The sequence below is a fragment of the Lagenorhynchus albirostris genome, chromosome 10 (genome assembly GCF_949774975.1).
Source record: "Lagenorhynchus albirostris chromosome 10, mLagAlb1.1, whole genome shotgun sequence".
In the NCBI taxonomy this organism is placed as follows: domain Eukaryota; kingdom Metazoa; phylum Chordata; class Mammalia; order Artiodactyla; family Delphinidae; genus Lagenorhynchus; species Lagenorhynchus albirostris.
In genome coordinates, this window is record NC_083104.1 from 39,990,047 (window position 1) to 40,017,965 (window position 27,919).

Below are 27,919 nucleotides of genomic sequence, written 5' to 3' on the forward strand. Positions count from 1 at the left end.
GCTAACACATATATATGGAATCTAAAAAAAAAAAAAAGGTTCTGATGAACCTAGGGGCAGGATGGGAATAAAGACACAGATGTAGAGAATGGACTTGAGGACACGGGTAGGGGTAAGGGTAAGCTGGGATGTAGTGAGAGAGTGGCATTGACATATATACACTACCAAATGTAAGATAGATAGCTAGTGGGAAGCAGCTGCATAGCACAGGGAGATCAGCTTGGAGCTTTGTGATCACCTAGAGGGGTGACATAGGAAGGGTGGGAGGGAAATGCAGGAGGGAGGGGATATGGGGATATATAGCTGATTCACTTTGTAATACTGCAGAAACTAACACAACATTGTAAAGCAATTATACTCTAATACCGATGTTAAAAAAAAAAAATCCGCCTGCCAATGCAGGGGACATGGGTTCGATCCCTGGTCTGGGAAGATCCCACATGCCACGAAACAGCTAAGCCCGTGCACCACAACTACTGAGCCTGTGCTCTAGAACCCATGAGCCACAACTACTGAAGCCCGCGTGCCTAGAGCCTGTGTTGTACAACAAGGGAAGCCACCGCAATGAGAAGCCCGCCACAGCCCGCGCACCACAACAAAGAGTAGCACCCACTCGCCGCAGCTAGAGAAAGCCCGTGCACAGCAACGAAGACCCAATGCAACCAAAGATAGGTAGATAGATAAAAAATAAATAAAAAGTGGTCTGCATCAAAAAAAAAACAACTTAAATTTTAATTTAAAAAGTTTTGTAACCAAAGGCTCCTAAGCATTAACTTGGTCCAGAGAAGATTTATCATCACAATTATCGGTACTAGTAGTACCCAGTTGATCACAGGGTTTTTTTTGACAAATTATTAACAACCATAAAAGTTGAATCTGATTGGAAATGTTTTCCTAATGAGATTATGGGGGCTATTATTTTCCTTGATTAGACCATAAATCTGGATATCTATTTTTTGTTAGGATGGATGGAAAGGTTTTAACAATATTTAGTCCTATTGTTTTTATAGATAATAATAGCCAAAAAACCTTATTTACTCAGCTAAGTATGTGGGAATGGAAGCTTTATTATGGTAATGTCTAAATCTTTGAGTTACATGCTAAGCATTCCGTAACTCAGTATTATTAAACATTATGACCTCTTTGAATCCTGGAAAAGCAAAGAATTGAAAACTACCTAACCTGGAAAGGATTTGTTAGTCATTAGATAATTCAGTTTGTTTAGGGGTTTGCTTTTGTTTCACAGATGTGTGATATTTTCTTTCATCCGTATGAGGAAAATGACATATTTCTTTTTAAAAGTCTCCTATTTGCCGTATCAACATTGTTTCGCTGGGTGACATTTATTCTCTTTGAACGTGATGCCTTTCTTTTTTGGTAGTAGTTTTCCTCAGTTATTTGGCAATACTTGAGATTCCCTGTGATAACATGACTGTTTTCTACCACCTGCCTCTGGCAGGGGTGTGACAGTGCTGCCAGGTGTGGTGTGGGGCTCCCCCGCAACTCCTCTGGGTATCACCTTTCACCCGTTGGCTTCCTCTTGTGCCAAAGCATTCAGTCTCTGTTCCCATCTTGGGTTTGGCACAAAGGTGACTATTGTGGGGTGAAGGAAGGAAAGCATGGGGGAAATGGGGACTGACCTGACAGATTTTAACTGAGTCCCATCATTGCTGCTGTCTCTAAGCCTGGAGTACCTTGGAGTCCTGTTTTCCTATGCCTTCTTTGGGCTGGGGTTTCTCCTTAGTGTGGTCTATCTGCTTCATTTTCTTGGATATTCCTTGTAATTTCTGTTCCACTGGGGGAGGGGTACCCTTCTTGATTTCTAGATCTTTTATTAATTTTTTTAGCAGTCTTTCCTGCTGCTTCTAACTGCTTGTGATAGTATGTTGAAGCTGGCCTGTGTGCTTCAGTTGGCTATCTAGCCACTATTTAAGGTGCTCAGTTAAAACAGGACTTTACCAGTGGTGTTTGGTATATTTTTTTCCCCACACCTTTTCTGATTATTTATGTGTGTTGTATGTCTTTTTGTGAACTACATACCTAAAATGGATTCCTTTTTTTTTTAACATCTTTATTGGAGTATAATTGCTTTACAATATTGTGTTAGTTTCTGCTGTATAACAAAGTGAATCAGCTATATGCATACGTATATCCCCATAACCCCTCCCTCTTGCGTCTCCCTCCCACCCTCCTTATCCCACCCCTCTAGGTGGTTGCACAGCACCGGGCTGATCTCCCTGTGCTGTGCAGCTGCTTCCCACTAGCTATCTATCTTACATTTGGTAGTGTATATATGTCATTGTTACTCTATCACTTTGTCCCAGCTTACCCTTCCCCCTCCCCGTGTCCTCAAGTCCATTCTCTACCTCTGCATCTTTATTCCTGTCCTGCCCCTAGGTTCATGAGAACCATTTTTTTTTTTTAGATTCCATATATATGTGTTAGCATATGGTATTTGTTTTTCTCTTTTTGACTTACTTCACTCTGTATAACAGACTCTAGGTCCATCCACCTCACTACAAATAACTCATTTTCGTTTCTTTTTATGACTGAGTAATATCCCATTGTCTATATGTGCCACATCTTCTTTATCCATTCATCTGTCAATGGACACTTAGGTTGCTTCCATGTCCTGGCTATTGTAAATAGTGCTTCAGTGAACAATGTGGTACATGACTCTTTTTGAATTACGGTTTTCTCAGGGTATATGCCCAGTAGTGGGATTGCTGGGTCATATGGTAGTTCTATTTTTAGTTTTTTAAGGAATCTCCATACTGTTCTCCATAGTGGCTGTATCAATTTACATTCCCACCAACAGGGCAAGAGGGTTCCCTTTTCTCCACACCCTCTCCAGCACCTAAAATGGATTCTTGAGTTAAGCTGGTATTTCAAAATTTGATAGACTGCCAGATTTTCTCATGAAAACGTTGTTTCAATTTATGTTCCTCCAGTGGAGTATGAGATTACCCATTTTCCTACACCTTTGCCAACACAGGCTATTATCAAATTTTAAAAAAGATTTTATCACTCTCATGGCCAGAAGACGGTATCATTTTTGTAATTCTCATTTTCCTATAGTCTGCATTTTATTTTATTTTTTTGCAATTTGCATTTTCATCTGAGGCAGAGTTTTGAAAATATGCATTCTTTCTTGAGCTAGGAAGAATGAATTTTATAAGCTTACTGTGTGAGGGTAAAAGGGAATTTATTTATGCCAAATATGTTCTAGCTCATATTTGTTCTATCTCTGGATAAGTAAAACAATATGTGAAGCCCTAGCATGGTGCATACTGGGTATTTAATAAAAGTCTATTATCTTTCATTCCTTTATTTTCCTCTTCTTCTTCCAGTTAGTTGATATTTTCTTTTCAGTCTGCCTTGTTCTTTTTTTTTTTTTCCGGTACGCGGGCCTCTCACTGTTGTGGCCTCTCCCGTTGCGGAGCACAGGCTCCGGATGCACAGGCTCAGCGGCCATGGCTCACGGGCCCAGCCGCTCCGTGGCATGTGGGATCTTCCCGGACCGGGGAACGAACCCGTGTCCCCTGCATCGGCAGGCAGACTCTCAACCACGGCGCCACCAGGGAAGCCCCTGCCTTGTTCTTTTAGGTTGTTCTCTTTAGTTGTTCCTCCGTTACCTGAGATTACAGAATGAATGATCTTTTCATTGAGTTTGTATGAAAGATTTCTGCCTTGGATTTGTGAGACCCAGAAGCTTGGACATTGTAGTTTGCTGTCTTCCAAAGTAAAATCTTGCATTTTATACTTTAGTAGCATATGTTCTAGATTTTTACTTGTCTTATGAAAAATATGTCTGTGAGGTTTTTTTTTTCCTACTAATCTTAGGGAACTAAGCATTATTTGACTTAGTTCCCTAATCTTTTTAAAAATTAATTAATTTATTTATTTATTTATTTTTGGCAGCATTGGGTCTTTTGCTGTGCGCGGGCTTTCTCTGGTTGCAGAGAGTGGGGGCTACTCTTCGTTGCAGTGCATAGGCTTCTCATTGTGGTGGCTTCTCTTGTTGTGGAGCATGGGCTCTAGGCACGCGGGCTTCAGTAGTTGTGGCTCGCGGGCTCTAGAAGTACAGGCTCAGTAGTTGTGGCGCACAGGCTTAGTTGCTCCACGGCATGTGGGATCTTCCCTTACCAGAGCTCGAACCCATGTCCCCTGCCTTGGCAGGCGGATTCTTAACCACCATGCCACCAGGGAAATCCCTGTGAGGTTGTTAAGTAAGAGTGATTTGTAGGAACCTCTTGGGTTGGCAGGCTGACTGCAGAGCTAGGCAGGTTGCTGAAATGTTAGATATCGTCAGAGCCTTTCAGAAAAGGTTATATGTCCTCAAATTGATCTATACAGTCAGTGCAGTCAAGATCCCATCAGGATTTTTTTGTATAAATCAACAACTGATTCTAAAACTTATATGGAAAAGCAAAGACACTAAAATATAACCAAGACAATTTTGGAAAAGACCTAATTTGCACGACTTGTGTGACATCATTTCAAGACTTTATACAAATACAGTAATCCAGACATTGTGGTACTGGCAAAATGGATAGATTTATAGTTTGGTGGAACAGGAGAGTCCAGAAACAGACCTACACATAATATGGTCAGTTGATTTTCAAGAAAGGTGCAAAGGAATCAGTGGAGTAAAGGAGCAATTAGATGTCAATGTACAAAAATATGAACATAGACCCATATCTTATACCACATAAAAAATTTAACTCCAAATGTATCATAGACCTCAATGGGAAACCTAAATGAAAACTATAAAACTTCTAGAGGAAAACATAGGAGAAAATCCTGTGACCTTGGGTTAGGCAGAAATTTCTTAGATATCCCACCAAAAGCATGGAAGCATGAAGGAAAAAAATGATAAATTAGATTTTATCAAAATCAAAAGCTTTTGCTGTTCAAAAGACAGTTAAGAAAACAAAAATACATTTCTTGGATGTATTTTCTTGGAAAATACATTTATGGGAGGAAATATTTGCAAAACTCATCTGATAAGGATTGGTATTCAGAACAATAAAGAATCTTCAGGGCTTCCCTGGTGGCGCAGTGGTTGAAAGTCCGCCTGCCGATGCAGGGGACACGGGTTCGTGCCCCGGTCCAGGAAGATCCCACATACTGCGGAGCAGCTGGGCCCGTAAGCCATGGCTGCTGAGCCTGTGCGTCCGGAGCCTGTTCTCCGTAACAGGAGAGGCCACAACAGTGAGAGGCCCGCATACCGCAAAAAAAAAAAAAAAAATCTTCAAAATTCAATAATAAGAAAATACACAACCCAATTTAAAAAATAGTCCAAAAAATTTGACTGTTCAATTCACCAAAGAAAATAAAAGAATAGCAAGTAAACAGGTGAAAAGTTGCTCAACATCCTTAGTTATTAGGAAATAAGATACAACTATAATCTATAAGGATAGCTTTAAAAAAAAAAAGAAAGCCCACTGCTTCCAGAAGTGCTGCTGGTGACTTCCAGGTAATCCTCATGTACAGGAGCAGTGATGGTGCCCTGGACTTTCTACATGGGTTGTTTTTGTTTTGTTTTTTAATATTTATTTATTTGGCTGTGTTGCAGCATGCGGGATCTTTTGTTGCAGTGCGTGGGCTTCTCTCTAGTTGTGGCACTCAGGCTCCAGAGCTCACGGGCTCTCTAGTTGTGGCACGTGGGCTTTAGTTGTCCCGCGGCATGTGGGATCCTGGTTCCCTGACCAGGGATTGAACTCGCATCCCCTGCATTGGAAGGTGGATTCTCTACCACTGGACCACCAGGGAAGTCCCACGTGGGGGTTGTTTTAAACGGCTCTGTGTCCTTGGACCATTTGGTTTGAATCACAGGTTCTAAACCTATGGTGCTTCATGATGGTTTTATTGAGTATAATAGTAACCTTTGACAGTGTACAGAGCAGGAAAGACTTAGACTTGTTATTAGGAAAGCTTCTCCTGTAGTCGTGGTGCTTATCAGAGTTTGGATGCCATAGAAATCAGTGACTCAGTTCTGTTCTGTGTTTCTGGATTTCCTTTTATTGGATCTTTAAATTTTGGACAGATTTTATCTGCTTTAAGCTAATGCTATGAAGAGTGACAAAAATTCGACTAGTTAGACAGTAGTTGCATCTGTTTTTCATTTTTCTATCTGTCACAGTGGGTAATTATTCTTTGTGCTCATTGCAGGTACTTCATCTTCTCAAGCAACAGTGCTTGCCAACGGTGACCACGGAATAGAAGGGAATGATGCCACTGGTAAGTGATTCCCAGGAATCCCCAAATGTGTGGGTGAAACAGTCACAGTAAACACCTTGATCAGCTCCTTTGAGGAGGATTGTTAGTGGAAGCATATGGATTATTTCTAAGGGTACTCTTGTTCTTGGTGGTTGTATTTAAACCCAGGGCATCTGCCTCATAACATTTCCAACAATGGAAAGAGAGAATTTCATTTGATATTTCTTGAATATCTTTTGTAGTTGTACCACATAGGAGCTGGATCAGTCTTAACAATATGCTTTTGTTGCAGAATGACCAAAAAAAATGTTATAATGGAGTCCTTTGGCTGCTACAGTTCTTTGGGCAGGTCTCATCCCTGAATGCATACTGTACTCAGTTTGCTTTCCATGGCTCAATGTTAGGAAACTTGTGAGCTGGAAATTAAAAGTTCTTTCCTTTCTGTTGTGCCCTCAGTCTGTTTTTCCTTTATTTTTCCCTTAACTATTACTTTTGAAATCTGTCTCTGATGCCTAGCCCATTACCAGGGCTAGCACTGAGTTCCTGTGGGTTCCCCCAGTGTATTTGAAGTGAGCAAAATTCTTGAAGCAGTAGCAGGGTCCATAGGGATGTATAGTACTATGTAAATCTGTGTTTAGGTAGCTGATATGAGAGCCATGTTGAATTTTAAAAAATAACTGAACTTAATTAGCTTAAGTGCACAATCAGGCTGACGCTGTTGACCCAACTGAAAAGACTTTTAACTGGGCATAACGTTTGCTTCACATTACTGCAGGGAGGCAAGTGCTAGCCATGTCTGTGTTCCTCTTCTTGCACGCATACCTTAGCCTTGAGAAGCCTTTCCTTGAGCTACCATAGGATTTCTTGGTTTCTAAGGCTTCCAGAAAGCCTTCTGTTAGCACTAGCAGTTATTCCAGGATTTACTCTTTATTCTGTGACCTTTAGAAATGTTGTATACATCTTTGTATGTTAGGTTTACTGATGACTAGGTTCTATTAGTTGTGAATGTTAGTTTTACCCAGTGACAATAAATCCTTATTAGCAACTCATTAATTAGGAACTCTTCAAAAGCTAGAAACAACCTGAAGTGCGACCTTATTTATCTTCCAGTTTTGTGAACTGAAAGTTTTTTGTTTTTTTGATAATCTTAGTTCGTATGTAGTGTTGACTGTTTCTGTGTCTGCTTTGAAAGCAAAGGTCTATATAATTTTGGTTTTAAGAACATATTTGTAGAAATATCCCCATGATTAAAGGAGAAGCTTGAATACAAACTTTTAAAAAATGAATAAATTCAGCTTTCTTTAATGAGGAGGCAGTGCTAGGGGAAGGAAAGGCTTGAAGGGATTGATTTGGTTAGCCATTTGGAAGAATGAATGCCATTTTCATCCGGGAAGGAAATGACTACCACACTAGAGTAGATTTCTTCTCCAGCAGGATGTCAGGTCTGACCAGAGGAGACTCAGACTTTATGTAGCAATTGTTTCCCACTGCCACAGCTTAATTGTGCAGGAAAAAAGAACAGGAAGAACATGCAGCCTGGCCCTTACTGTTTGAAGACTTCAGTTCTCTGGCTGCAAAAAAGAGCCCAGCTGTTTATGAACTGCCCAGTGCCATTATGAGAGCAGGTCTTTCTGCTCTTGGACACCTCTCCACCATTGTGTAGAATATAGTTTGCACACCTGGGGAGATGTTGTGTTCTCAACCTGACCTCTTGACTATATTAAAGCAGGTGCTTTACTGAAAATACGCATGTTTCATTGGGGGTGGAAAGGAGTAGGGAGGGGGCCAAGAGTGCATGTTTTCAGAGCATGTTGTGACATCGTTCTAATTTGGCCATCACTAACTGGAGCATGTAGCTCCGTGCTCTTTTGGAAATTCCTACTTCTGCTTCCTTCAGAGTGTTAATCTGTAGTCCTAAAAGCAGACCCGCTCTGCTGACAGTGTATAAAGGGTTTATGAGCATCTTGCAATGTTGAACTTGCTGTTTACTAATGATCTGTGCTTTTCCACCCTTTCCTTCCCTTTCCTACTTCTTCCTCTCTTTCTATTTTTCTCCTCCTAGAAGCCTAACGTGTCTCTCAACACTGGGGCTGCTGCAACACCAGACCAGTGATCTTTCCTAAGCACCGTTACACTTGTAAAACCTTCAGCATTTTGCAGAGCTTTGCTTTCCTTCCTGGACACGATATAGAAGAAGCTGAGGGTAGTTCTTCGGGGCCCATTTCTGCCGATGCCTGAGCAAACCACCTGCTTCCTTTTGTGCTCCGCAGGGCTTGATGGAACCTCGTTTCCCTTTGTGAGCACAAAGTACCAGATGAATTCCTTTTAATTTCAGTATTTTTATGAAGGTCATCTAATGTCTTTTATTTCTTGTTCTCTTTTAAAACTCATTTTTTAATTTAATTCAGTCTCACATTTTTCTTTACTTTAAACATTTTTAGTTGGCCTTTTTCATTTGGTTTTCAGATCTTCAACCTGAATCAGGGTAATGTAGCAGCAAATGAGAAGGTGTGCTTTCATAAAGGGATCGAGGCCACCAGCACTGCCGTGAACCTCCCTTCTTCTCTCCCTCCTCCCTCCCTCTGTGAGCTCGCTTTTAGGGTAAATTCATCTTTCAGGCTACCTATGTTTCTCTCTACCTTACTAACATCTGAATAATGATAGCTATTTTAATTTAAAGTTTTCTAATTTAGAGTAGTTCTGATTAAACTTTGAAAAATATTTCCTGAAATGAAATCATCCTTTGTTATTTGCAAGTTGGGCTGAAATTGTTTCTATTATGAAATTATGATCTATTTGTCCAGGCTTAGATTCTCCTGAAAATTTGACAGCCTTATTATTGTGTGTGGAATTTCATATCCCAAATTTCTTAACATGATCATGAACTATCAAGATAATAATTGGGAAGTTAAGGAAAATGGAAACCTGTATTGTTAGAATACTGGGCTGTTGATACAGATAGAAAATAACTTTTTCTGTAGCAACCTGAGAATGAAGTTAAATTGCAACACATCGAAGAACTACAACCAATTATTAGGTTTCTAATGAAATGCTTTTCTGACTGGACTCCAGCTCTGTTCAGTGTTAGCCTCCCTATGAACTGTGGAGGTGCCTTTGTGCAGCCTGAGGTGGGATTGGTCGGTCACATATAAATAACCTGTGTGTCAAGTCCTTTACCATGAACCTTAGGATTTACTTTCACACATTCTGAGGATTGTCCCAGTAGGACTTTTCTTTTTCTCATTCCTCATTTTCCCAAACTAAAAGCTAAAAAAATCTGAAACCATCTGGGACAAATACTGTGGAACTTTTCAAATGATAAGCTTTGATCAGATTTTTAGAAATAGAATATAAAACATGGGCCATGTTTTGAAATTGTAGAGGAGTTCTGGTTTAAGATCTGGAATGTGAGATACTCTTTAAAATTTTCTATCCTCTTACTGACTATGCAGGTTTGTATAATCACTAAGCTACTGATTATTTCAGATTAAATATTTGGCACCAGGTTCTGAGGAAGATTTGAGATGTACATTCTTTTAGATCCCCTGATACAAAACTACTTTGGGGATGGGAAAGTTAGAATATTATGAAAGTTTAAACCAAGACCCTGCAATGACTTCTGGAATTTAGGAAGCGTTCCCTCCTGTGGTCCTGTGGTTTGTTCCTCTGCCAGGAATTCCTTCTGTGGGTTCTGGAGAGAAGACACTAAGGGAGGTACATTTTAGAGGGAAGTGCTTATGCTAACATTCTAAGCAGTTGGTAAATATGAAAACTCTTAGCAAAGGAGAAAAATATGAAAAATACCATAGGAGAGCACACCATCAAATAAAACATAGCTCTTTTCATTTGGTATGTAGTTGTTTCATATTTTTTTTGTGCCTTTTTTTTTTCTAGCCAAGGAACTTTTCACAACTGTTAGTGCTAACTTTAAAAAAATCATGCTTGACATCCTTCTATCACTTCTAACTAATCTCTGCAGTTTGTCTAGGTGACAGGTGGGTAGAAAAGCCTGGGTGTGACCCCTGTGGTATAGCTGTGGTCAGAAACATACACTCACACTTCATTATTGACATTGATTTATTCCACTTTAATTTCCATTTTGTCATGTTTATTTCTCTTTGAAATTTGTTTTTTTCCAAATATGTTTCTTTTTGAATTTATGGAATTGTTGAAAATTTCTACTATCAGACAGCTAAAATTTAGTGTATATTGTTAGCTCTGTTTCACTTGGATGTTTCATTTTGAAGGAAATAAATGTAACGTTTCATATATAGCTTCATATGAAGTAGCCAGTCCTGCAATGAAATGCTGTATTGCCATCATGGTCACACTCAGTGGCCCAGGATCTCACTGGTGAGGCAGCCAAGACCAGTCAGGGTTGCTCTGTTGAAATGTGTTGTTTCTTATATGCAATCTCTCTCTTTTTCTCTCTCTCTCTCTCTCTCTCTTGTTTTTTTCCTTCTTTGGCCCAATGTTGAAGATGTAGAACTTTGTTTTTAAATAATATTTTTATAACTTTATTCATTCACCTAAGTTTGTATTTTTTGTGACTTTAGATTTCAACGGTTTTGTATATTGGGACATTTTAATGTGATCATTGTGCTAAATAAATTACACTAATAAACATCTTACACCAACACCGTATGGACTGGATTTTGGTTGGGGTCTTAATTATTGAAGTATAATGTGGCCAAAACATGAGTTTTGTAAATAAAGGCCCTTGAGACATGAGCTCTTGGTCTAACAAAGCTTCTAATCTGATTCATAGTAATTCCATAATTATATGGGCTTTTTACTTTTTGCCAGGCACCTTCACTTACGTTGTCATTTTGGATTATCAGAGTGAACTCCCTTTTATCTGGAATCTGTAAGAGTTAAGAAGCCCAAATGACTATTTGATATTTTATAGCACCTGATGAGAAAGACAGTTGGCAGAATAGCAATAAGAAGTTATTCCAATAAGAAGTTATTCCAAAAGACAGTTGCCATGGCGTATCAATTACTGTTAGATACTTTCTAACACTACACTTTTGTTTAGTCCAATTAAAATTCACATTCACAGTCTTCCTAAAATGCCTTTTGACTTAATATATAAAACGTGTTACATTCAATAACATTTTAATTTTGTAACCTTATTGTTTGATAATCTAGTAGGCTGTATCTGGTAAGAATTCAATGGAATGCCCAATTTCCTAGCCATTGTGGGTTAGTGTGTCTTTACAGTTGATAGATTTGCAAACGCAGTATGTTGACTGAATTAAGACGTTGAAAAGACTGAATACCTAAGGTAATTTGCATGGCATAAAGAACTTTTTTAGCTTGGCAAACATTTCTTTTTATTAAGAAAGCTCAATTTAATGTTCTTAGGTTTCTTTGCATTAAGAGAGCTCAATAATCTGTTCTTAGGTTTGAAGCACAATAATTTAAGTACTATAAAGAATAATTCTCAATCTTGACTAACCTTATAGGTACCCTAGGATTAAACTTTTGGTGATGGGAACAACTGTTGGGTTTTATTAGTGTATTCATTTTGATGAAAGTGATGAAACCCGGCTTCAGGTGGATTCTTCCTCCTTGTTGGCCTGGTAATATGGTGGGGCTGGGAGACTAGAGAGGGTTCTGGACAAAGACACAGGACTGGTGGGGCAGGAAGAGAGTGTTAGTTTTATTTCTAAGTCATGCGTAAAACTGGATTATCCTCCATTTTATTTTGATGCTGTTTTCATTACAGTGAAGGCTTAACAAGACTTAACCACAAATAAACATCTCTGCTGCCATGGAGCCAAATTAGTGTTATTTACACTGGGGCTGGATGCAGTATACTAAGTGCTCCACAAATGGCAGTGTTACTAGTGGTTTCCATTGTGATCAGAGTCGATGGCTTTTTATTGTGATAACTCTTCTGAATGGGATGTGTTATCATTCCCTCAGGTCAGAACAGCAGTGAAACAGTAAAACTGCTTTGTTAGAATGTCATGACACAGAAAGTATCCTAGGTGTTTCATCCCTGTCAGTTGTATCATCAGATGGAATGCAAAGGATTTTGTATTAGACAAAATTTGTCATAAAAAATGTGAAATCTTAACAGAAAAATCTGTAATGTTAGAGTTTCTGAACAGCTATTGTAACCAACCCACATGCTGGCATTATAGCTCGTAAATGAAGCCTGAACATAAAGCTGTACACTGTGTTCCTAGATGTAGACACAGCAAGGCAGCCATTCTCCCTGCCCCTCCTCAAATCCTGAAAACAAAGCTTTAGTTTTTTTTTTCCTTTCTTTTTTAAGATATGCGTTGCATTTTGGAAACACACCAGTAAAATACCAACATCTAATGTTTCTTAAAGTTTTTTTTTTGGTTTATTGTTTTCTGGTAAAAATATAAAACTTCTCAGAAAAATCCACATGTACCCATTAACACACATGTTATATTTACTTATAGGGCGTTTAGGACTCCCTTGAAACCAGCTCAGGGACTGAGCTTAAGAATCTTCATCTAAGCAAAGCATTTAATTATACTGTGAGCCATTCGATTTCTATTTCTGTTGGAGTTTTGTGTTTAATGAAACAAAATAGCTTCTTCCTGAGCTTTGAGTGAGTCCATAATTCTGAAATACTTTTTAAACTGTAACCTCATTTATATGATTTGCTTCTCTTTGTGGAATGATACTCTACCCTATGTCAAAAGGCATTTGCTGATACAGAATATTTTCTTTTTTTATTTGTAATTCTGTAAGTAATATACGAATACATTCTCCTTTCTAAGAAAAACTAAAGCATTGTAGGTAGAGCCACACTCTATCAGAGACCAGAAGATTTTTACTCATAGAACATTCACACACAACTACTATAAGTTGATCTTGTATTTTTACCTGAATCTAGACATGAACAGATTCTTCTGCCTGATACATCTCATTAGTAATAAGGGTAACTGTCATTTGTATAACACATTAGAGTTTGTAAAGTGCTTTTGAATGGATAACAGTATCCATTTTTCATTTGAAGAGGTTGAACTTTGGTTAATAAGAGAGATCCAGGCTGTACCCAGTCTGGGAAGAAGTGCTGTGCTCTTTCTACCACATTGTCATGTCTCAGTGGATCTTCTTAAGTGCTAACTAATCATCAGAAAGGTAGTCGGAAGGAACAGAAGTTTGAAGGCCTATTTAAAGCCTTTCTTAGGCACTATTTTCTGGGAGAAAATCTAGGCTGAGGCAAGGGTTTTGCATGTAGGTAGTTTATTTTGAGAAGTGATCTCAGGAAACAAGAGTGGGAGACTGCAAAAAGTGAAAACGGAAAGATGAAAAACCAATACAGTAAAGTATTACTAACTTAGTCACTGCTGTGGACAAAGAGAGCTTAGTCCTATTGGATGGGATTTAAAGGGTGAGGGTGGGGGGGGCACAAGTGGTGTCCAATTAACCAAGAGATTAATTCAACAAAAGATTTGTCTGCCTGTACTTTATCATGGCGTATGAGATCTTTGAGTTCTATACTGGGAAATTTGACTCAACTCCATCTATCATAGAACTAATTTCCATGCCTAATTGTTAGAAACTGTGTAACTAACCACAATTTTAGTTTTTGAATTTTCCATACTAATGTTTTCTTTATGAATCAGTTTCAGTAATTTCTATCTTTCTAGAATGTTTGTCCATTTCAATTAGGTTATGTATTTTGTTAACAAACTATAGTTCTTGGTGTTCCTTTAGAAACCTTTTTATTTCTGTAACATTGGCGTTGATGTCTTCTCTTTTATTCCTGAATTGAGTAATTTGAGTCATTTCTCTTTTCTTGATTGGTCTAGCTAAAGATTTGTCAGTTTCATTGAGCTTTTCAAAGAGTCAACTTTGGTTTTCTCTGTTTTTCTCTTTTTTATTTCATTTCTCTATTTCATTTATTTCCTCTCTAATCTGTGTTATTTCTTTCCTTCTGCTTGCTTTGGGTTTGGTTTGCTCTTCTTTTTCTAGTTCTTTAAGGTGGAAGGTTATGTTATTGAGTTGAGATTTTTTTTTTCCTTCCCTGTTATTGTAGGTATTTACAGGTATAAATTTCCCTCTGAGCAGTGCTTTAGCTGCCTCTCATAAGTTTTGGTTTTCCTAAGTGTTGTGTTTTCACTTTCATTCGTCTCAAAGTATTTTCTAATATCCTTTGTGATTTCTTTGACCTATTGCTGATTTAGGAGGGTGTTGTTAATTTCCACATATTTATGAATTTCCCAAATTACTTACTGTTGTCATTTCCTAATTTCATTTCATGGGGTTGGAGAACATACTTTGTGTAATTTCAGTCCTTTTGAATATATTCAGGCTTGTTTTATTGCCTAACATATGGTGTGTCCTAGAGAATGTTCCATGTGTATGTATGTTCTTCTGTTGTTGGGTGGAGTGTTCTATAAATGTCTGGTAGGCCTGCTTGGTTTATAATATTGTTCAGGTCTTCTGTTTCTTGTTGGTATTCTTCCTACTTGTTCTATCCAGTATTAAAAGTGGTGTATTGAAGTCTCCAACAATCATTGATGAATTATCTATTTCTCAATTTTGTTAGTTTTTGCTTCATATATTTTAGGGCTCCCACCATAATGTTTTAAGGAGAAATTTGAATAATACTAATTTTTATATGCTTTTTACATTGTTCAAGGATTAATGCCTTGTGAAAAATTCTGGGGTGTGGATAAGAGGATGTATACAAATGATTATTCCAACTATGAGCTTCCAGCAACAGTAGGGAAATATCAGTCACTGGTAGAAGATTCAAAGTGCTTTTTCAGGATGCTCATCATTGCTAATTATCACAAGTCAAAACTACAGTGAGGTTACCACCTCCCATTGGTCAGAATGGCCATTGTTGAAAACTCAAAAAATAACAAATGCTGGAGAGGGAGGGTATGAGGGAAAAAGGAACCTTCTACACTGTTGGTGGGAATGTAAGTTGCTGCAGCCACGATGGAAAACAGTATGGAGATTCCTTAAAATACTAAAAATAGAGTTGCCATATGATCCAGCAGTCCTACTCCTGGGCATGTATCCAGACAAAACTGTAATTCAAAAAGATACATGCACCCCTGTGTTTATAGCAGCACTGTTTACAATAGCCAAGACATGGAAACAACCTAAATGTCCATTGACAGATGAATGGATAAAGATGTGGTACATATATACAATGGAATATTACTGAGCCATAAAAAAAGAATGAAATCATGCCATTTGCAGCAACATGGATGGACCTAGAGATGATCATAGTAAGTGAAGTAAGTCAGAAAGAGAAAGACAAATACCATATGATCTCATTTATATGTGGAATCTAAAATATCACACAAATGAACTTACCTATGAAACAGAAACAGACTCACAGACATAGAGAACAGACTATGGTTGTCAAGGGGGGGCGGGGGAAGGGATGGATTGGGAGTTTGGGATTAGCAGATGCAAACTATTATATATAGAATGGATAAACAACAAGGTCCTACTGTATAGCACAGGGAACTATATTCAATATCCTATAATGAACCATTAAGGAAAAGAAAAAAAGTGCTTTTTCAAAGGATTTTTTTCCCTTAAAATATCAACTACCTTTTTTTGTAGAAATAGAAAAATCTGTCCTAAAACTCATATGGAATCTCAAAGGATCCCGAATAGTCAAAGCAATCTTGAAAAAGATAAAGTTAGAGCTCTCAGTCTTCCTGATTTCAGAATTTACAAAATGCTACAGTAAGTAAAACAGTGGTGATACTGGCATAAAGACAGACATATAGACTAAGGAATAGAACAGGGAGCCCAGAAATAAACCCTTGTATATATGGCCAAATGATTTTAGACAAAGGTGCTAAGACCATCCAGTGGGGAAAAGATAGTCTTGGTGTTGGGTTGAAGGTGGATCCTTACTTTACACCATATACAAAAATTAACTCAAAATGGATCAAGGACCTAAATGTAAGAGCTAAAACTGTAAAACTCTTAGAAGACAACATAGGGCAAAATGTTTATGAAATTAGATTCGGCAATGATTTGTTGGATGTGACACCAAAAGCACAGGCAACAAAAGTAAAAATAGATAAATTGGACTCCACCAAAGTTAAAAACTTTTGTTCATCAAAAGACACTATCGGGCTTCCCTGGTGGCGCAGTGGTTGGGAGTCCGCCTGCCGATGCCGGGGACACGGGTTCGTGCCCCGGTCCGGGAGGATCCCACATGCTGCAGAGCGGCTGGGCCCATGGGCTATGGCCGCTGGACCTGCGCGTCCGGAGCCTGTGCTCCGCGGCGGGAGAGGCCACAGCAGTGAGAGGCCCGTGTACCGCAAAAAAAAAAAAAAAAAAAAAGACACTATCAATAGAGTAAAAAGGCAACTCATGGAATGGGAAAAGATATTTGCAAAACATGCATCTGACAAGGGGTTAATATCCAGAGTATATAAAGCACTCCTACATTTCAACCACATGAAAACAAACAAATTGATTAAAAAAGAGCAAGGGACTTCAATAGATACTTCTCCAAAGAAGATATATAAGCCAATAAGCACATGAAAAGATGCTTAACATCACTAATCATTAGGAAAATGCAAATCAAAAGCACAATGAGATACTACTTCACACCCATTAGGATCTAGGCTATTATTTTAAAGCAAACAAACAGAAAATAACAAGTATTGGTGAGGATGTGGAAAAATTGGAACTCTTGCGCACTGCTGGTAGGAATGTAAAATGGTGCAACCATTATAGGAAACAGTATGGGAGGTCCTCAGAAAATTAAAAATAGAATTACTGTATGATCCAGCAGTCCCACTTTTGGATATGTACCTAAATGAAAGCAGGGACTTTGTACAACCTTGTTTATAGCAGCATTATTCACAATAGTGAAAAGGTGGAAGCAACCTAAGTTATATATACATACAATGGAGTGTATTCAGCCTTAAAAAGGAAGGAAATTCCAACATGTGCTCCAACCTGGATGAGCCTTGAAGACATTATGCTAAGTGAAATAAGCCAGTCACAAAAGGACAAATGCTGATGCCACTTATATGATTCCATTTATATGAGGTACTGCATATAAGTAATCAAATTCATAGAGACAGAAAGTATAATGGTGGTTGACGGGAATTGGGAGAGGGGGATGGGAAGTTATTTTTCAATGGGTACATAGTTTCAGTTTTGCAAGATGAAAAAAAGTTCTGGAGATGGATGGCCGTGATGTTTGCCTAACAGTGTGAATGTACCTAATGCCACTGAACTGCACGTTTAAAATGGTAAACATAAATAAATAAAGCTAGCTCATTTAAAATAAAAAAAGATGGGCTTCCCCGGTGGCACAGTGGTTGAGAATCCGCCTGCCAATGCGGGGGACACGGGTTCGATCCCTGGTCCGGGAAGATCCCACATGCTGCGGAGCAATTAAGCTCGTCTGCCACAAATACTGAGCCTGTGCTGTAGAGCCCGTGAGCCACAGATACAGAGCCCGTGAGCCACAGCTACTGAGCCCGCGTGCTGCAACTACTGAAGCCTGTGCGCCTAGAGCCCGTGCTCCACAGTGAGAGAAGCCACTGCAATGAGAAGCCCACACACCGCAACGAAGAGTAGCCCCCACTCGCCGCAACTAGAGAAAGCCTGCAGCAACGAAGACCCAACACAGCCAAAAATAAATAAATAAATAAAATTTTAAAAAAAAGTAAAATAAAAATTTAAAAAGGTGACTTTCAAATCAACCATCGTGTACGTACAGACCTCTTTAGAATTAATGTTGCTTTATATGTTTAGCTGCCTTGTGGGTGTGTTCTAATTTTTCCAGTTGCAGAGAGAAATGCACAAATTTATAAACATTATTTAAATGCTAACCAGAGTTTAAAGGAACATTTTGTAAGAACATATGTAATATTAGCTAAATTCCATGAGGAGGTTGGATGAGAGCTAAGAAAATTTGAAATTAGAGCTTGAAATCTCCATTTAGATGTAGAGTTGACATCTCAAATTTGAGGTGTCCTAAACTGTACTTCTGATCCCACCCCTGCAACTAAAACAAACAAAAAAACTAAAACCTTCTCCAGCTCATTAAATAGAAATAGAATGTTCTTCTAGTTGCTCAGGCTAAATGTTTGCCTTCCTCTATCCCTTCTTTCTCTTGCATCCCACATCTCTCACTGTGACTGTTGTACATCTCTCACTATTGACTATTGCAGTAACCTCCCAAATTAGTCTCCCTCCTTGCATTCATTTGCTCCTTATAGTATATTCTCAAAAGCACCCAGAGTGGTCCTGCACATAGATCATGTTATTCTTTTGCTCAGAGTCTTCCAGTAGTTTCCTATTTCAGAGTAAAAGCCAAAGTCCTTACCAGATACCATAAGGCCATATGATACCCCTGTCACCTCTCTGACCACATCTCCTGATTTTCCCCTTTGCTAACTTTGCTTCACTGGTGTTCTCACCACTGTTCCTGGACAAGCCAGGTGGGCCCCTGCCTTGGGCTCTGAGCACTAGCTGTTTTCTCTGTCTGGAATACTCTTCCCTCATATATACTCGTAGTTCGCTCTCCACCTTCTCAGCGAGGTCTTTTCTATCTTACCTAAAATTGTACGCCTTCCAATTTTCTCTCCTACTTCTCTGCTTTAATTTTTCTCCATGGCACCTGTCGCTTTATTATTTGTACACATTAATTATCTTGTTTATTGTCTGACTTTCCCCACTAGAAGATAAATGTTATGAGAAGGTGGGGCTTTTGTTTTGGTCACTGCTGTGGCCCAGCATCTAGACCAGTGTCTGGCATAGAGTAGGTGCATAGTAGCTATTGAATGAATAATCTTGTTGAATGTGTTTTTTAAAAAAAAAGGCGGAGGAAAGAAATGTGGTTCTAAGGAAGGAGGCTGTTCTAAACTGGCAGTGTTACGTCTCCTAAGATGGAAGTTAGGTAGGCGAAAGGCTGGGAGGAGGCACTGATGGGAGCAGAGAGGGGAGCTCTGGGGGAGGAGCCACGGCAGAGCCCCTCTAGCAGTGAAGGAGGGGATTTCTGGGTCATTCTAAAGCATATCAAGACTTTGGCCCAGGGCTTCCCTGGTGGCTCAGTGGTTGAGAATCCACCTGCCAATGCAGGGGACACGGGTTCGAGCCCTGGTCCGGGAAGATCCCACATGCCGTGGAGCAACTAAGCCCGTACGCCACAACTATTGAGCTTGTGCTCTAGAGCCCGCGAGCCACAACTTCTGAGCCTGTGTGCCGCAACTACTGAAGCCCGTGTGCCTAGAGCCTGTGCTCTGCAACAAGAGAAGCCTCCACAATGAGAAGCCTGCGCACTGCAAGGAAGAGTAGCCCCCTCTCGCCACAACTAGAGAAAGCCCGCGCACAGCAACAAAGACCCAATGCAGCCAAAAATAAAACAAATAAATACATTTATTTAAAAAAAAAAAAAGACTTTGGCCCATAGATCCCTTGCTGTGCTTCTGTAGCATTTAAGAGACATGGCAGGGAATTTTACATTCATCCTTGAAACAGACATATCCTTTCCCCTCTCCCGTGGCAAAGCCTGAGCATGTGCCATTCTGCCCATTTGCTCTGATGTTACTCTCGTATCCCTGACAATGTTAAGTCTATTATGGTTTTCCATATCCCTCTTTACCTAATACATTTTCATGGCTATAACATTGTCACTGAGGTAAAAAAAACAAGAACAACATTAAAGTAATAAAGACTTGCGCTATGATCTTTCTGTGCTATTGAGAAAATTACAAACTTCTGTCCTAGACCATAACAGCTGTTTCGTTTAACGTTGAGGAGGAGTGGGCCACCTTGCTGTCTTGTGTATAAACAGATTATCTAGCTTAAATTTTTGTGTATTGTGAAGTTGCCTAAGCAGTTTGATTATGTTTTCTTCCTTTCTCTTCACCAGCATTTTTCTCTGAGTAGGTGGTTCTTTCTGTTTGTTTCAGGCTTCATGTAGGCAAAGAATGTTAAGAGCAAGGTCAGATATAATTGCAATAATTTTTTTTTTTAATTGCAATAATTTTTGACAGGTTATTGGTACATGTCTTTCTGGAAGTAAATCCCCTTAGTGGTTTGTTTAAATTTAAGAAAACTGTGTAAAGAGCAGGCCTAGATCTACCACCTGCTAGCTTTGGTCTCTTAGGCAAGTTATTTGCCCTCTTTAAGCCCAAAGTTCTTCCTCTATAAAATGAGAACTAGTAATAAAAGAATTGTTTGTGTTAAGGGACAGAAAATATTTTCAGTGCTTTGTAACCTGGTTGAAGGGGTTAATAAATGTAAAATGATATTGGGATAATGATTAATGTCCACATAGAAAGTTCATACAGGTTCAGCCTAGTAAGTAGTTCTGCCAGGAAATCATTCTTTGGCCATCAGCCCCTTTTCCTATTTAAATGAGTGTATAACAGTATTTTAATTGGATGTAACTAGAGCACGTTTGGTGTCCTTTGTCTTTGGAGATTCTCTATTTCTAGAGGACAGAATTGAAGGCGAAACTTTAAAAGGACTCCAGGCAAACTGAAGGAAGAGCCTTTGTTTTGTTTCTTGTGAGAAAATTAATTTAGGACTTTGTTACTGCAAAAACCTGGGACAGCTGATCCTCCAATGGGGATTACAACTTGAAATGAGCTGAGAAGATGCAAAGATGTGTAAATTACAAATTTAAATATTGACATTTGACTGCTTAGAGATCTTCACTGAGGAGTTCTGCTCTCTGTTTAGTAAAAGTTAATATTTCTGGTCTTTGCTTTTCCGTGTAAAATAAAGAGCTAGTCTGCTGTTGCAGCTGCTGTAGTTGTTGGTCGTGAGCAGCAAAGATGCAGTGTGTTCTCTCGTGCACATGATAGCCTTTTAACTAGAGCTTAGCATGTGCCTTATGATTTATTTTCTTTGCATTAAACGTCGCTCATTCTTTTCCCCATTTTTTTCCTGTAATGTGTTTTTAAGCCATCTCACGGGTTGGTTATTATTTATTTATTTATTTTTGCGGTACGCGGGCCTCTCACTGTTGTGGCCTCTCCCATTGCGGAGCACAGGCTCTGGACACGCAGGCTCAGCGGCCATGGCTCACGGGCCCAGCCGCTCCGCGGCATGTGGGATCTTCCCGGACCCAGGCACGAACCCGTGTCCCCTGCATCGGCAGGCAGACTCTCAACCACTGCGCCACCAGGGAAGCCCTATTTATTTATTTTTTATTGAGGTATAATTGACATAAAACACTATTAGTTTCAGGTGTACAACATAATGATTTGGTATTTGTACATGTTGTGAAATGATCACCACAAAAAGTCTAGCTAATATCCATCACCACACTTAGTTACAAAGTTTTTTTTTTTCCTTGTGATGAGAACTTTTTACTCTTTTAGCCATCTCGCTGATTTAATTCTCAATATCTGTATCAATCAGGGCCTAGTCAGGAGACAGAAACCACACAGTAGTTTGAACAGGGAATTAACTACTGAGGGGTAGAGAGAACTCTAAAGAATACAAGAATGGCAGATATAGGGGAGCAGTTACTACCCCAGGACTGAGGCAGAATACAAAGGAAAGAAAAATTTGGAAGAATACCCTCCTCCTCCAAAGCCAGTTTCTTTTCTTGGATATCTTCACTGGATGTTTGCTGAAGAGATGTAGACCAAGGTTGGAAAACAGGAAACTGTACATGGAGGTGCTGCTGAATCACCAGGAAGCCAGCTTGGGGCACTGGCAGAACTTGCCTGAGAAGATGCTCACAGGAGTGCCCACTAAAACATGTTGGGATGAGTACCACTGGGTGTTCTGCATACCAGCAGAGCACCACAGGAGCAAGAAAATGGAAAAGCACCCTGGAAGCAGGAAGAGAAGCCCCTGCCTCCATCACCTTCTAGTAACCCTAGTATCATGCCATCTGGCAAAGGAGAAACGTTTACAGGGTCCAGCTCCATTATCACAAGCAGGGCAGTGAAGGGGCAATTTGGAGCTGAGAAACAATAAATTGATAACTGGCACAATCTACCCCTTTGGCTACTTAGCATCCATATGTACTTGTCTACATATATTTGAGCTTTCACATATCAGCAGAACAACTCTTTTGTTTGCATCTAACAAGATATAGCTGTCTCTCATATGATGAAGCAGCTTTCGTCCTTTCCCCAAAATGAGATGCTCAATACCTGTAGTCATGGTATTCATTGCTGGATATGTTAATCACTCCTCAAATCACAGTTCCACTGAATATTCTTTTGTCAAGAGACTGATTGTAAAGTTAACCTTTGACAACTTATAATGGAAGAAGGAAGAAAAGAAGAAAATGGTTAGAATGTACAAATAAACAGAATATAACAAAGATAAAATATACAAAGCCATCAGAGTTCTCATTTCTGTAATTAGTCACGAGACCAGGATTGATATCTGTGAGTTCTTTCTTCAGCTACCCATTTTATGTTTCCCTTGCCCTCAGCCAGAACCTCAGCTGGTAGAAATTCTTTACCTGGTGAAATGATCCAGAATTTCAAATTTTCATTTCTTCAGTAGTCTGGCCCTTTTTTTAGTTGCCCTAGTTTTCCATGAACCTTTATTATTGGCATGGAAGTATTAAGAGGTACCTCAGAGAATCCCTTGGGTTCCAGACATAGTCCTCCTTGCTTTTATTGTGTTGCAGCAACCCAGTTTTCCCTTGATAATGAGGCTTAATCATCCCAACCAGTAAAGTAACCCTCTTTTTTATGCCTGTTGGTTCAGTGGAATAAGGAGTCCCAAATGGCCATGTCAGAGTCTCATTTTCTAATTTGGTTGAACCGTTATATATGCTGGTAGGTCTATTTCCTCCTTGGGAACTAAGACCTTCAAACTAGCAGAACTCAAAGTTGTCAGGAGTTGAAGTGAAAATTCGATGAGTGGGTTATTGGATATAGTACCATTCCTCTTGATTCTCAGACCCACATATTATGGCTGTTGGGGAGACAGCACCCTATTAGGGTCTCTGATGCAAAGCATTACCCCATTCTTTTAGGGTGTTGTCTCCCAGCTGAAACTGTAACTGAATCTTCAGTAGGTGATTATTCCATCTTTTAATTAGGTCAGCCATCCTGGGTGATGGGTTGTGACAATACCAGTTAATTCCATGGGCTTGAGTCCATTTTTTTTTTTTCAGTTTGTTGTGAAATGACTTTATTGATTGGAAGCGGTGTTGTGTGGAATGTTATGATGGTGCATCAGGCATTTCATGAGCACTGGCAGAAGCAAGGTAGGCAGAGAAGGCAAATCTATATCCAGAATACATGTCTAGTCCACTGAGGACAAATCTCTGCCCCTCCCTAACTGCTCCCACAGTCCCCCCCATGATGTAAGTTTAGTGTAATCAACTAGCTGGTCTCCCTGGGAATGGTACCCTATAGGAGGCTGAGTTTGGGTCTGTGCTAGTGGCAGATTAGACACACCTGGCAGTAACTTTAGCCAGGTCAGCCTTGTTTAGGGGAAGTCCATGTTGTTGATCCAATACATAGCCTCTCTCCCTACCATTGAGGAAGCACTCTGATGGCTGGGGCAAGCGGCTGACTGCTATCCATAGAGCACGTCATTTTGTCAACCTGGTTATTAAGGGCTTCCTTTACAATGAGTGCCCTTTAATGATTAGTCACTTGGGGCACAAATATGTTAGTATAAACAATGTAAATCTGTGCTCTGACCATCTCTCACTGCAGGCAGAGGGGCAACCAGATGTGCTGCTCAAAGTTCCACCCGCTTGGATGATTTTCTCTCAACACAGTCCTTCAGGGTTACCTTTAAGTGGGGCTGTAGTGCTGCATCTGTACCAGCATATTGTGCAGATCCATGTGTAAACCAGACTTCCCCATTCAGCTGGTCATATGGAACTCTTAGGAGGCTCTTGGCATGGGTTAAGGGAGAGGGGGCTTTGCAACAGGAGTCAAAGTTGAGGGAGTCTGAGCCACCTGCTTAGGTAACTTACTCATATCTTTGGACCTGCTTGAATTTGGTCTCTTACATGTTTCCTCCTGATGATGGGTTGGTACTGCACATGCCCACCATTATGGTTGCATGAATTAGACAACATCTAGTTCATGATGAGTAGCTCATGGTCGTGTGATCACATTATGCCCCATGGTTAGGCATTTAGTCTCTAGCAAGGCCCAATAGTAAGCGTGAAGCTGTTTTTTTTTTTAAAGGTGAATAGTTGTCTGCAGAATATAGATTTTCTCCCACAATGTAGAGGTTTGGGCTCTCTAATTCTGTTATTTTTGCTTGCTAGACGCCCCATTCAGCATCCCAATTTGCCATGGACACTTCAACTATCATTGGACCTACTGGATCATATATTTGCTGTGTCCTACTAATCAGACCCAATTAGCATAATGCCAATATATAGTGGGCCTGTGTGATATTTTTTCTTCAGCATCACTGTGGGCTATATTATAGGAGAACTGATGTAGGCCCGAGGCAAGACTCAGAGGCATATAAAGGGCAGGTAAAAGCAAAGTGCTTCTGGTGGTCCTTGCAAATGAGTATAGAAAACAAAGACACTAGCTGCGTCAGTAGCAGTATGCCACGTGCCGGGACCATGTTAATTTACTCCAGTAAAGATGCTGGTGTATCAGCTGCCAGATGGGAAAATCTAATTAGTTTAGGATTATCCATAGTCATTCTCCAAGATCCATCCAACTTCTGCACTGGCCAAACTGATGAGTTAAATGGGAATGTGGTAGATATCACCCACCTTTGTTTCTTTCAGGTCTGTGATAGTGACATTAATCTCTAAATCTCCTAGGTAAGGAGTATTGCTTCTGGTTTAATATCTTAGTAGGGAGGGGATGTTCTAGGTGATTCCCACTCAGGTCTCCCTATTTTAAAGACCCTTGTCAATTATGTCTGTTCTCAATTATTCATCTAGGAACTAAGGAAATAACCACAAAATGGGTCCATGGAACAATTGGGTCCACTGTGAGTTGGACTTGAGTTAAGCTAAGCACTCCATCTGTTACCTGACTACCATAAGCCCTCACTTTGACTGCTCGGCCACAGTGGCACTTTGGAACCTCAGGAATTAGTTATCCCTAAAAGGTCCGGGTATTTCCTTTTCTCTAATCAATAGTCACTCTTGTAAGTGGCCTTTGGGGAAGCGTAGAGGCAGGATTCACAGTATGTACTTGTGGGAACAATGCAGGATCCTTCCTTAAGGGGTCTTGGGTTTGTGAATTGACTTGGGTCTGGAAACTGGATGAGAGGTCTTGATCCTGACTTATCAAGAACAGTTTTTACTACCAGGGGTAAAGTTTTTTCCTGTTATACAGATCGATCTATACAACAGGAAAAAACTTTTTAGCAGGCTCCCTATGGAACACTGAAATCAATTAACTACCACTAAAGCTCCTGATGGGCCAAGGCATTCTGATTACTAATACAGCCCTGCTGCCTTTTATGGCAGATGTACCCACCTTGTCTTTGGCAAGTCAGTGCTGCCACTTGGCCTCTGCTATTCTAGGATCCCACGATCCCTATTGGAATCAGAGAATCCACTTCAGTGATAACATCCCCCATGGTCATACCTGGGGGTTGTGACAGCACCTATATGGCCTGCAAAGCATAAATATTTACATCTGGCCCTTTACAGATAAAGTTTGCCAACCCAGGTCTAGGGGGACAGGTACATACTACACAGGAGAACAACCACAGAGCTTTTCAAGGATGCAGGTGCTCCCCCTGACTAATGTATTTCTCAGTGCTTTCTGGGAATTCTTGTGCAACTTAGATCACAGATGAAAAATCTATTGAACATTTCCGTCTTCCTAAGCCTTTGGATTCCCTGCCGTGGAAACTTTGGCATCTCTCTCTCATTAAACGTAGGTCACTGTTGAGTCCAAATTTTAGTCAGCCAACTGAGTGAGCTGTTAGAGCCACTTCTAGCTGCATAAGTTAATTAAATTTGGAATATCTAGTAGGTGAACCTGTATCAATAAAGTAGGTCCAATATAGAATTATATTCTACCCTCCTTGGTCAAATGTCCTTAGAATCTATTTCTACACATGTTCCCCAGGTTTCTGCCAATATGTTATTACCAGAGTCTTTTTTTGCTGTGCAAGCTATTTCCTTCAGGATCATAGTGTGTACCTGTTCCCCTAGACCTGGGTTGGCATTTGGTCTCTGTCACAAATACTCAACTCTACTGCTGTAGCACCAAAGCAGCCCTAGACAGTACATAAGCAAATGAGTGTGTCTGTGTCCATTTGTTTGTGGACACTGAAATGTGAATTTCACAAATTTTCTTTCCTCTTTTAATTTTTTAAACCATTAAAAAGTGTAATAACCCTATTGACTTTGGGTGATAATGATGTGTTAGTATAGGTTCATTGATTGTAACTAAGTGTACCACAGTGGTGTTGATGTTGATGTTGATGCAGGGGGGTGGATGGTGGTACAGGAGTATTTGGGAAATCTGTGTACCTTCTGTTCAGTTTTGCTGTGAACCTAAAACTAGTCTAAAGTCTTGGGTTGTGGGCTGTACAAGAACAGGTGGCTGGGTGGATTTGGCCCATGGTCTGTAGCTTACCAAACCCTGCCCTAGAGCATGCTGAGATTTGACCTGGTTATGGGTCTCCGGCAACAGAGGGTGGTTGTGGTGGGCAACGAGGGAAATGAGCATCCTCTTTGAAAGCATCTGCCCCGGCTGAAGTTTTCTCAGGGATTTTAATCAGGAAGCGTAGTATCTCAGGCACCAAAGGGCCAGCTCCTTCTCTGGTGTGGCCCAGAGTGACTTGGGGCATCAAGATTATAAATTTCATCTAACTATAAGTAGTTGTCTCCATTCCAAGTGTCATTATTCCATTCTTTTCCAGTCAGTGTCCTAATTTCACATGAGAAACTTGGTGAGACTGTGAGTTCAACAAATTCTGTAATGCAAAAAAAAATTTATTGTAAACAATTTTAGACCTGTGGCTACAGGAAATAAGAGATTCTTTGGGGCTGTGACATACACTGTCTGGTTTTCAGGCTAACTCTCAGGGCTTGCGAGACCTGAGTTTGTCATTTTCTTTCTGTGAGCACTCAGTGTGTTCAGTAGGATCTATCCATACTACAGTTATTGTAATCATCGTTGCCACCATAACATTCAAGTACAGCAGCTGGTTGGGCTCCCCAGGTGCTTGCTTTAGTTTACACTTCAGCACAATCACAGTTGATAGCTCAACTAATCGTATTGCCACTGTGTGCCATGGATTACTTAGCATCCTATTTCCCATTGGTAAGGTGCTTGTTAGCATTGCACTTAAACCCAAAGGTGTGACAAAAATCAGTCCCCACATCCCATGTTTATAAGTCTGTCTTCTGGAATCACCCTGCTTTTGGTACCAATTCTGTGTTGGGTCCAGTCAGGAAACAGAAACATAGTAATTTGAACAAGGGAAAGTTAATATGAAGAATTACTAACACATAGAGATTACCCACTAAAGGGTAAAGAGAACTCTGAAGAATAGAGGAATAGCAGATACAGGGACTGAGGCAGGGTGTATAAGAAAGGGATATATGTAAAAGAGAGCCCACCCAAGGCTGAGATTCAGGCATCTTTGAAGTCCACTGGAGTGTGCAGAAGTTCCTGAGATGCCACAGGCTGAGGACTACCACTTGCTGGGGTACCAACAAAACTCTCTAGGAAACTCACTAGGAGTTGGCCGGGGTGACAGCTGAACTAACGCGAGGTCACCTGTGGGGTGACACTGAAACTCGTGGGGGTGAGCACCATTCGGT

At 40.0% G+C, this 27,919-nt stretch overlaps 1 protein-coding gene across 19 annotated transcripts in view; it reads left to right on the forward strand.

Moving 5' to 3' along the window:
- Nucleotides 1–27,919, forward strand: part of MAP4 (microtubule associated protein 4) — a 171,370-nt gene that overhangs the window by 71,701 nt on the left and 71,750 nt on the right. For all 19 annotated transcript variants that reach the window (XM_060162066.1, XM_060162071.1, XM_060162074.1 and 16 more), the window contains one exon: nucleotides 6,175–6,243. In XM_060162066.1, coding sequence (XP_060018049.1) covers nucleotides 6,175–6,243 — 69 coding nt within the window. The remainder of the gene's footprint in view (nucleotides 1–6,174; nucleotides 6,244–27,919) is intronic.